General features: G+C 33.2%; 1 protein-coding gene across 1 annotated transcript; it reads right to left on the reverse strand.

Moving 5' to 3' along the window:
• Positions 1 to 8,282: 8,282 nt before the first annotated feature.
• LOC127135590 (mechanosensitive ion channel protein 10) lies at positions 8,283 to 11,658 on the reverse strand. The gene is made up of 5 exons (XM_051062258.1): positions 10,122 to 11,658; positions 9,899 to 10,022; positions 9,331 to 9,624; positions 9,030 to 9,232; positions 8,283 to 8,680 (listed from the first exon to the last, which is right to left on the reverse strand). Exons 1-5 carry the CDS (start codon positions 11,438 to 11,440, stop codon positions 8,413 to 8,415), a joined length of 2,208 nt encoding a protein of 735 aa, XP_050918215.1. The 5' UTR covers positions 11,441 to 11,658; the 3' UTR covers positions 8,283 to 8,412.
• Positions 11,659 to 12,301: the final 643 nt, after the last annotated feature.

Raw genomic sequence — 12,301 nt, forward strand, 5'->3', positions numbered from 1 at the left:
GATGATGAATTTTGAAGTTCCCCTTGATAAATTTTATCAATTGAGGAGGAAGCTTGTTGGAGAAGTTACTCAAGATACCCAGACAAACTAGGGTTTCCAAGGCAAACCAACTCCAAACTCTTGAATAAATCTTGATCAAAATAATATGCAAAGATAATTGGGACTCATATATGATGCTTAGAGACATTGTGGATAATTCCTTGGTTGTACTCTTAGCTATGAGGGTCTTAAACCCTAGATATGAACTTGATAGATCAATGGTGATCATGCCCTACCTACAAAAGAGTTAGGCAAATACAAAGACATATTTTTGGTTTTTTGGTTAGTGAAATGATAATATACAAGTATGATACAATCACGTGGTGCTTGGTGATATCTCCCAAAACAAACCCAATGAGAGAGGGGTAAGGAGGATACCAAGGTATGATCCCAATACTAATGCATATGATGAGATAGCATGAGGGATCTTAGGGTCAAAATTGGGGTCTTACAGCTGACCCTATTTAAGGACATTCTAACTGAGGAGGTAAAGGTTAAAGTCTTCGTATCGACTCAGTAGAATGGGCTTAAGTAGCAATATATAGAAATAAATTTTGGTCCCTAAGAGACCTCATGATGCATATGTTATGAATGTAAAAGCAAATTTTATCATATCAATTCGAGTTTGAATTAAGGGCTGACGTACCCATAGCAAGGTCGATTGGAGAACTGCTTAAACAAATCATTGTGTACTCTCTCTCTATCTTTTTTACCTTTCATTTGCAAATTGTTGAATTCATCGATTGTGCGATCGATATGTTTGGTTAATTCTTTTGAAAACCTTTTGAAAAAGGTTTTGTTGAGTTGATCACAATCCTTTAGATTGTGGTTGGATTTGAAGATCAACAAAACTATACAATTTTCTAAAACGAAATTGATTGCACACAAGGTATTCGATAATTTATCTCAATAGTATTTTTTGTGTGTCTTATCATTGGGATTACTCTCTACTTTTAGTATTGCATTCAATTGATTATGGTTGAAAGTTTGTGGATAAAATTTGTGTTTGTTATCATACTTTCATTGTCATTATGCATATCTGAGCTTTTTGATAGAGCTTCGGTTAGACTATTTGATCCGGGTCACTTCCGCTCACCATAAAAAATTTCAAAACAATTTTCGTTCAAGTTTTTAACTTGGGATCTATTCACCCCCCCCCCCCCCCCTTAGATTGTTTCCTATCATCTAAGAAGTGGTATCATGAGCTCCGGTTAATTTTGTACTTCAATATTCACTTATTAGAAAATGGATATTGAACATAAAGGGGTGTACAATATAGCACCTATTTTTACCGGTGAAAATTATGGATATTGGAAAGCTTGTATGTGTATACATATCAACTCGGTTAATAAAGGTGTTTGGGACGTCATGACCAGTGGTCCTAATCAAATTACAATGACCAATGGTGAATGTGCTATTGTACCAAAATTGGAAGCACAATGGAATGGTAATGATAAGAAATTATGGTCACATGATTGGAAGGCATAAAATATTCGCATATCTGCACTTGGTATTGATGAATATTATCTTGTTTCCAATTTTGAAATCGTAAAAGCTATGTGGGACGCATTAGAAGTTGCCAATGAGGAACTAATGAAGTCAAACAAGCTAGGATCAATACCTTAAATCAAGAGTTTGAACTATTTTGCATGAACCATGGTGAAACCATTGCCGACATGCAAAAGAGGTTCACACATCTTATAAATTGGTTGAATGCTCTGGGTAAGCATATTTCCAATGATATTGCTACTAATAAAGTTTTGAGGTGTCTTAATAGGGAATGGCAACCCAAGGTCACATCAATCAAAAAAGCGAATAATCTTAAAACACTCGATCTCACAACTTTATTTGGCAAGTTAGAAGAACATGAGCAAAAACTCACTTGCTTGGAAAAACATGAAAAAGAGCATGAGAAGAAGATGAAGAGGGAGAAAAGTAAATACAAGGAGGTAGAAAAGAAGTCTATTTCTCTAAAGGCTTTAAGTTCAAAGTCCTCAACCAATGATCAAAGTGATTATGAAACAAGAGATGACAAGAATTCTGATGATGAAGATATGGGGTTGTTTGTCAAAAGGTACAATAGATACATATGGAAAATTAGAGCCAGGCACTCCGACAAGAACCTAATCAAATTTGGAAGGCTATCAAAATTCTCAAAGGAAGATGAGAATAATAAAGGTAAATTTAGAAGTTCATGCTACAATTATGGAAAAGTCGGTCATTATAGGTTGGATTGTCTTATGATCAATAAGTACAAAGGTAAAGGCCATCACAAGAAATCTAGCAAGTCTAGAAGAGCCTATGTTGTTTGGGAGAGTGAAAGTGATTCTTCAAGTGATGAAAGCTCAAGTTCAAGTGTCTAATTGGCCAAGCTTTGCTTCATGACCAACAAAAAGAAGAAGAAGAATGTAAGTCATTCTAAGCTTGAATCTACTAATGAATAATCTTATTCTCAATTACAAAAAGTTTTTAAAATCTACATAGAGAAGTCGTATATGCTTTTAAGAAGTTATATTCAAACAAAAGAATCTTTTCACATTTAGAGGCTAAATTTTTAGAAGCCGAAAATAATATGAAAGCTCTTAAGAAATCTATGGTAGATATTCTATAAGGTAATAATGAGGATAAAGAACCTTCATGGTTTGGTTGTGAAACTTATCATATTTGGCAAAAAGAGGACAATACTCTTCAAGCTAAATTAGATAAGGCATTAAAACCAAAGGTCACTTTTTCTATTGATACTACTAAATATAAGACACCTTCTTATAATCCTTATAGAAGGTATTGCTTTGTTGAAAAGGACTCAAATAGAAAAAGTACATTTCATCACAACTTATCTTGTCATTATTGTTGCAAGAAAGGTCACACTATTGAGAAATGCAAGTTTATGAGACTTTTTATTTCTAAATGTGTTTTTCAATGGTTGCCCAAATGTAACCAAGGTTTCACTAATTTTGAAGAACCCAGTGAAGATTGGGTAACTAACATTTTTTGTTGATCTTGCAGGATAAATATATTGGCTCTATGAAGAGAGTATGGGATCTCGTTTGTGGACGCTCAAGACATATGACGGGTGACATCTCCCTATTTATTGACTTTGTGGTAAGGAAGAAGGGCTGTATGACCAAAGAAGTCAACAACTAGTGTTCATTGATTTCTAAAAGATGTGTAGATTATGTTTGTGTTTCATATCCGAGAAATGTCAGAAAAGGTATTTTGTTTCATGATGCAGGTGTACCTTCAATAAGACATACTCAAGTACATAGAATAAGGGATTGATCAACTTAAGACGATAAGACATGATGATGAGCAAGATAACTATCATGGTATGGACAAGAATGAAAGTCCAACCATAAAGGATGATCATCAAATCAATAACTTTCTTGGATACATTATTAATCACACTTTCGGGTACTTTGACAAAGATAAAAGTGGTAAGAACATTTATGTCTAAAGAGTTTGTGGCAAGTTTTGCATTTATTCCAACTCTCGTTCGAGAGTTACTTATGGAATGCATATCCTCCGTCATTCATAAGGTGAGGTAATATCATTTCGATTTTCACTTTGTAAGTAAGTCATTTCTTTTACCTGTTTATTTTTCAAAGGTATATGATATGCTTTGTGTATGATATATATTATGAGTATTCATTTCCTTAAATTTCAATTCATAACCATTGTGTGTTTCATTTAATATGTTTATAGTGACCTCGTCGTAATATCTTCACATGTATTCTATATTGTTAATATTTTATGCTTGCTCCAAAGATTTCTTTTAGTTCAAGTTTATGTCGATGATATCATCTTTAGTTCCACTAACATGCAACTAGTCAAGGAGTTTTATAAGCTAATGTCGGATGAGTTTGAGATGAGTCTCATGGAAGAGTTGAATTACTTCCCTAGTCTTCAAATCAAGTAACTCAATGAAGGGACATTCGCGTGTGAATTGACACTCCAATGCCCATAAATGGAAACTTGGAAAAAGATGAGAATGGTAAAGATATTGATGTCAAGAAGTATAGAGGTATGATTGTATCTCTTTTATATCTTATTTCATCTAGGTCGAACATTATGTTTAGCGTGTGTATGTGCGCTCGTTATCAATCGCCTCCTAAGGAATTGCATTTAAAAGCCGTAAAACGCATTCTTAGATACCTTCATGGTAAATCTAAGTATGGGCTTTGGTATTCCAAGGGAAGCGATTATAATTTGGTTGGTTATACCGATTCCGGTTTTTCCGGTTGCAAATCGGATAGGAAAAGAACTAGTGGAACTTGACACATGTTTTCAAACTCCTTGGTAAGTTGGCATATCAAGAAATAGGCTTTCTTTGCTTTGTCAACTGCTGAGACGGAATAGATAGCAGCCGGTAGTTGTTATGCTCAAATTTTGTGGCTCAAACAACAATTACTTGATTTTGATATTAAACTACAATGTATTCCTATTATGTGCGACAACACTAATGCTATTAATCTAACCAAAAATTCGGTGTTACACTCTCGCACTAAACATATTGAGACACGTCATCACTTCCTATGTCACCATGTTGAAAAAGGAGACATCTTATTTGAGCATGTTGATAGAAAAAATTAACTTGCGAATATCTTTACAAAACCTCTTGCGACTGAACCGTTTTTCAACATTCGAAGGAAATTTGGCATACTTAATATCTTAAATCTTGCCTAAATATTATTTGTTGCATGCACTTTATATACTTTTGCTCTAACTTTCCTTGGAAGTTCAATCACATATGAGTGCATCCTTCATCAATTCATAAGCAAGGTAATATTGTTCCATTTTCCCTCTTTGAAAGTAAGCCTTTTACTTTTGCATGTTGTCTATGTTCCAAATGCTTGATATGCTTGATGTATGAACCAATTCATGAACATTCACTTTCAAAAATTTCAATTGATGTATGTCAAATTATGTGCTTATAGTGACTTCATGTTATTCTTCTTCCATATTTGAAATATGTTCTTGGTGTATAAGCTTGGTATCTATTATTAGTTCTTGCATGATATATGTGAGATTGTTGTTTATCTATTCACGCATGAAATATGTTTGAACATGTTATAATGTCAACAAAATTCTTGTAGTGTGTCATGGTTATGATAAAATTTCAATTTTTTTAATTTGAGTGGTGATAAATCTAAATAATCGCCTTGCTAGAGCACATGTGTCTGCAACATTTGAGAGCACCAAAGGTATATGTCATATAAACGTGTCGCTTTTGAAGCAACTCAAGAGTTTTTTTATTGCATGTATCCTTCACCTTTCATGATTATTGTTATGTTATTTGACATGATTTGTGGCAACTGTGTTATATAATTGCTTTTATTTATGTTTAGGCATTTTTAATATTTACATCATTCTATGTGAGTGTTGTTTTATTAATGATTTTATCTTTGCAAACACATTTGTGTGTTATATTGGTATATGTGTCATATAAGATACTTCTCATGGATTACTTTGTCTCTTTTTGATATTGTCAAAGGGGGAGAAGCATCTGCAAGATGAAGTTGGAATGCATACATTCAAGGGGTGCCTTCATGAAGACACGAAACATGTCGTCTCAAGTTTTGCCATCATAAAAAAGGGGGAGTATGTGAGTGTAACTTTCCGCTAGATGTATTTTGTATGATGTCAAAACTAGGATACTTTAGCATTTTTGTATATTGAACGGTATCCTCTGAATCTTAATGCGCATCTTAGCATTAGGAAGCATAATTTTTTTTAAATGAGTTAGAAAATGTTTCATGCATTAAAAATAAGTTTTTATGGGAAAAACAGTATATAGGTCGACAAATGCGTGTTATAATTCGACACATAGAAGAAAAATTTTCTTATGTGTTGAAACATACGAGTTACAGGTCGACACATATACCTCGTTTTTAAAGCATGTAGCTTCTGTTTGATGTGCAGATTGTATGTGTCGACACATGACCTATACAGGTCGACACATGACATATACAGGTCGACACATGCATCGAACAGGTTGACACATGACTTACGTAGGTCGACACATGCATACAAAATCTTGAAAATTTGCATTGTTTTCTAAACCTCTTACGTTCCTTTTGTTTCTAACTTGCATACATATATATACTTCATGCATGCATCATTTCAAGTAAGTTTCTAGAGTAAACCTACACGAAATCGGAATTTCAAAGTGCTCTCATCATCTTCAACCTTATTTTATGCATCCACACAAACAAACTACACATAATCACTCTTTGTTTAGGTGTCATCTAGAATCAGTTGATAACGTCTAATTTAGGTTGTTGAATTGTAAATTTGATTGAGATCTTTAAGGGTTTCAGTTAAGAAAACCAAGTTGGGGTTTTCCTTCAAGATCAATTAAGGATTTGAAGGTTTTGGACAAGATTATGCAACTTGGATCCGATCGAGTGAAGGCTTCGAAGAACGGGAGTTTCTGGCAAAGGAATAGCGTGAGACGGTGGATCATATTGGTAAAAATCATGGGTTACAACAATTCGCAATTTGGATTCGATGGAGGAAGACTTTGAAGAATGAAAGGTTCTTGCAAAGGAGTATCGTGAGACGGTGAATAAAATTGGCATTGTTGGGTTACTTGATCAAGCTCAGATCAATTGAATATAAAATGTTAAAATCAACATCAAACTTAGGGTTTGTAGGGTTGGATTTCTAAATTTCTCTTGTATTCTACTTTTGCAAAGTAAGGTTAATTTCATTATCTCAAATCGAGGGCAGATGTACTCATAACGAGGTCGATTGGGAAATTTCATAAATAAATTCTTGTGTACTCTCTCTCTCTCTCTCTCTCTCTCTCTCTCTCTCTCTCTCTCTTACATTTCATTTGTAAATTGTTGAATATATCGATTGCGCGATCAATACGTTTGGTTAATTATTTTGAAAACGATTCGAAAAAGGATTTGTTTAGTTGATCACAATCCTTTAAATTGTGGTTGGATTTGAATATCAACAAAATTATACAAATTTCTAAACAAAATTGATTGCACACAAGGTATTCGATAATTTGTCTCAATAGTATTTTTGTGTGTTTTATTATTGGAAATAGTTTATACTTTTAGTATTGCATTCAATTGATTGTGGTTGAAAGTTTGTTGATCAAATTTGTGTTTATTATCATACTTTGATTGTCATTACGCATATCTGAACTTTTCGATAGCGATTCAGTTAGACAATTTGATCCGATGTGCATTCAATTGATTGTGGTTGAGAGTTTGTTGATCAAATTTGTGTTCATTATCATATGTTGATTGTCATTACGTATATCTGAGTTTTTTGATAGTGATTCGATCCGGTACACTTCCGCTCGCCATAAAAACAATTTTTGTTCAACTTGGGATCAATTCAACCCCCCCCCCCCCCCCCCCCCCCCCCCCCCCCCCCCCCCCCCCCCGTTTATCATATCTGAGGTATACATATCTGTAGTCACATTAAATGCACTCCGAAACTCAACAATGTTTGAACATTCAAAGAAAATGTGTGAAACATTTTCTTCTTTTCCACACCCAAACGAGCACATATTGAGATTCATCCAAGACCCCCTCTTGGCAAGATTGTCTTTGATTGGAATTGTGTCTTGCCAAATTCTCCAAACCAATGCAGATACTTTAATCATAATCAAATCACTTCAAGCAATTGCAAAATTCCTCATTCAAAATTGAGGAATAAGCCTCCTTTACCGACTAAAAACTTTTGCCCCAAATCCACCTATCTTTTAAGTTTTCACTCATGACAATTCTTACTATTTTTACTTTAATATCTTCTTCATGTTTTTTCCCTCTTCATTTAGGTTTCTTTTCTACCTTATGTTCCACTTCCCTCTTCTCCTCTATTAACCACCTCATTGACAAAGCTTTTTGTTCTCAACCAAATCAAAAGAAAACATCCATAAATATCATGTAGATAAATATAACTAATTTATCTTATAGGTTAATCAGGTTTCAAACATAACAAAACAATTAAAACTCTATCAATTAAAATTCTATGTTTTAACATTGACGAAGACTATATGAGATCCTATATAAATAGGTTTTATCTTATGAAAATTATATGAGATCCTATTTAAATAGGTTTTAACTCTGATAAAGTTTAAGTATAGTGTAATAATTTGTTTTGCACGTTCAATATATAATAGTATTGTGACACAATATAATAGTATCGTTCACAGGTAAACCTTCCTCATGCAAATGGATAAATAAAAAGATTATAAAAAATCATAATGTATAAAATAAACCTTGAAGTACACAACTTGTTCTCAATGTTTATTCATATTACTTGACAACTTGCCTTTTTTATGCAATTTTCCAGTTGAATGAAGCTAAATTCTACAATAGTACAAAAACATGACATAGCTTATGTTACTTTTCAAACTGTCTCTGCCTTATTGTCTTGTGATCTTACATGATTGAGACGAACTTCTTGAGGCAGCAAATTGTATTTAATATCGAGATCTTCAAGAATTCTCTTTAACTCGAGAACTAATTCAGATCTTCTGTTGTTCTTATCGCCCGAATTCTGAAAGTTTATCGTGTGAGTAACGTAAAGAACCATTTTCATCTTGTTTACATTCTCAATATCCTTAACCAATACACTGTGGTTTGGACGCCAATGTTGTGGCCTACTCTCCAAGTATCTGAAAATGTTATACAAAAATATCAACATTAAGTTGAAGTACATAATTAACATGAATTGTAGTGCTTATATATCACATTGTTAGAGATAGAAAGCTATGTAACGTCGACACTTCAGAAAAATGACATGATCATGTCCATGTGAGCATCAGACGTGTCCGACCCTGATATCTACACCTGTGATTAGTATTCAATTTATTCGTTTTTTCAAATTATTACCGGTATCGACGTGTCAGTGTCGGTGTTTTGCCTGTTGTTTGTGTATGTGCTTCATAGATAGAAAATCATAGTAGATCAAACTAAGATTTCTATTTTCAAAATTTAGAGCTAGAGAGTTTAGTATAAACTTACTCTTTTAATCTAGCTTTTAAAGCTCCAATGCTTTGTATTGAAGTCGAAACATCAACAGAAAATTCAACTGAATCACTCATTTCTGGACTCCGATAGAAGTTACTTATTGGCTTGGTCGCAAGAACTGAATTCGGATAGAATATCTTTTCATTGTCGTATCTCAAAAATATTGTAGTCAATATATTCATCTCTTCTACAATCATCTGTGAAGTATATGTAACAACGTGTCGGTTAGGTACGTCTTGAGCTGTTATATTTGAAGTTATAAAGTCATGGTTTTATATTGAGGTCTTAAAACTACCTGAACACCATCGATGACACAACGATCACCGACATCGAACGGATGCATCACGAAAACAAATATAATAGCTTCAAATACTGTCTTGGCCGTGTTGCCAAACACAAACGCCACAAGTAAAAGCTGTGATGAAATGAAGACAAGAACTTGGGTTGTTAAGAATCCCATCACAAGCAACAACACAATGATGGCCAAAATAAGGACGATTGCGGAAGCAATGTTATTCAATTCATCAACAGCTGTTTTGGCATCATTTAGCGAATGTACAAGAGATCGGCGTTCTAGGTAGACTTTCACCTACGAACATGAATAATATATGTCAGTAGGCCCCGATAATAGTTCTAAGAAAATACACAAACATGGACAACGACACTAATAAGTAGGCACCGATAATAGTTTGAGAAAATATAAGTGATTAAATGTAACTACATGTAATGGTGTCGTGTGAATGTCAGATATTAACATTTATAAGACCCTGAGGCATGCCTTTATCCTGAGATGCCGGTGCTATCTATTTTCTAGACCTTGTGATCGGATATGATGTAATAAAGATTATATCAAGCTACTTTACCAGCCAGTTCTTGAGAGACTTCCTCTTAATTCTTCCGGTCTCGACTGCTCCCTCAAATAATGGAAGCAAATTTTCCACTTCTTCGATTTTCATAAACTGCAAAAGATCTTCCTTCTCAATGTACCTAATGAATTCAATGGTTAAATGACAACATTGAACAATTCCAAAGAAAATGAATGTAAATCACAATGCAGGGAGCTTTTAGAGGGTAAAGCAGTCTTACTTGCTTCCTGGCTTGGCAACATTTCGGAAAATTCGATACGCGGCCGCCTTTGCTTCCCATTCACTAGTAATTTCATTATCTTTCTGATCACTCTCTTCTTCATATATACTCTCCGGCGTATAGCTAATGGTAGATAATCCAGAACTCTTAATTACATCAACCAATCCTTTCATAGTCCAAGCCGAAACTTTCTTTTGTTTCATTTTCTTAAGCTTCTCTACATCGATGACTTGTTCTTTTGTCCCTTTCTTCTCATTATCTCTAACCAACATCTTGAAACTAAGCCGGCCACTACTCGAACTCTTACCTACCATCTCCACCATCTCCATCAAAGGAGGACCAGAAAGAGTCCTAAGAATATACTGATGAAAAATCGATTCTTGAACCCTATCGAAAAACCTAGTCGATTGAAAATGAGAAGACAATAGCTTAATCAACAAAGTTTTCGCCAACCATATAGCCGCGGAAATAACAAAAGAAGCAAGTGCCCTTGTGATGTAACCAAGAATCGTAGTAACTTTTCTTGTTCTCTTAACTCCATGGTGGAAAACTAAACTCCATGCCAAAAGTACCAAACTTAACCATATAAAAGCTTGAACACTCTTCCTAACACCATAAACAAAATACAAGACTTTCTTCTTAAACAAGAAGTTTCTTTCGATTAAGAAAACCAGAACATTGATAAACCAGCTAGTGACTAATCTACCAGAGATGATAACTAATGTAAGCACACACCATTTCCAAAGTTCTAAACTCCAAATTTTCTTATGTTGCAGATTATGAACCATTAAGCTTGCAATCAAAAAACCCAAAATTGAAACAAATGCAAATAACTCAATCCAACTCATTAGTTTCATCTTCTTACCAGATCTCTTACTCACTTCAATTTCTGCAGTCTTGTAAACTTCTTCTTCATCATCATCATCATCCACTTCTTCTCCTTCCCTTGGAGTACCAATCAATGGAGTTCTTGGGGTAATGACAGTTCCAATTCCATCAGGAACATCTCTTGGAAGAACCTTCTTGTTTGGAGAATTGGAATTCTTGATTTGAGTCTTTTCTGCTACAAAGCTTGCATCTTTTGGTAATGGTGGTTCCACCATTCTTGCTTTTGGCTTTGAAAATTCAGACCGACCCAAGAAACTGCTTCTGACATTCTCAAGCTCTATGAGTTCTTCTGCATGTGACCCTTTTGAATGAGAACTGGTTTCGGCAACTTGGGTAGCTCCAAAATCTCTGATTTCTTGGTTGTTTGAAATTCGAAGAACAACCTCGTTATTTGTCGTTTTGTTGTTTTTCACGGTTTTTTGTTGTTCCATCAGAAGTAGACAACTTTCTAGATTCTGAACAATGTTTTTTGAATCGTACTGTAACTGAAAGAGAATAAAAAGATAGCTTGCAGTTTCTTCAAAATGTCGAAATTTCACGCAAAGTTTGAAACTTTTGAATTTGAAGAACCTGATTCATCTAACTACTAGTGAAATAAAATCTGGGAAAAAAGTATATTTTTATTGTCAAGTGATTATGTTTGACTAACAAAATTTGAACAAAGACCTACATTTGGTCGGTGACTTTTTCTTTTATATATATATATATATATATATATATATATATATATATATATATATATATATATTCAAGATCAAATGGTACCTCTAATAATTCTTTATGGCATATTCCTATGACAAATTTCACTCTTAGATCGTGGGACATTAATATAAATTTATAACATAATATATCTACGATAAATATAATTTAAAAACATAAATATATATTATATTATTTTTTATAATATTTATCTTTAAAAAAATTTAATAATTAAAAAATTTTATTTATGTAATTTTTTTCAATTTTATTATTAACAATGTTTATCTATCTACTTTTATATATAAATAATTAAAATTATACAGAGAAAATTAAAAAAAGTTTAGTAAAAAATTATTTTAAAATTAAATATAAAATCAATTTAACTATATTTTAACCGAAACATTATAAATTAAAAATTAACTTTTAAAATAAATCATTCACAAATAGAACCCTAAATAATTATTCATATATTTACACCAAGGTCTTTTTAAATTATTTTTGTGTAACATATTTGTCATTTAAGTTTTTTTATAACAATTTGAGAAATTTTTACTCAACTAACCCACTTTTTCAAAAAAAAATCCTAAAATAAC

Source organism: Lathyrus oleraceus, chromosome 1, assembly GCF_024323335.1.
Source record: "Lathyrus oleraceus cultivar Zhongwan6 chromosome 1, CAAS_Psat_ZW6_1.0, whole genome shotgun sequence".
In the NCBI taxonomy this organism is placed as follows: Eukaryota; Viridiplantae; Streptophyta; class Magnoliopsida; order Fabales; family Fabaceae; genus Lathyrus; species Lathyrus oleraceus.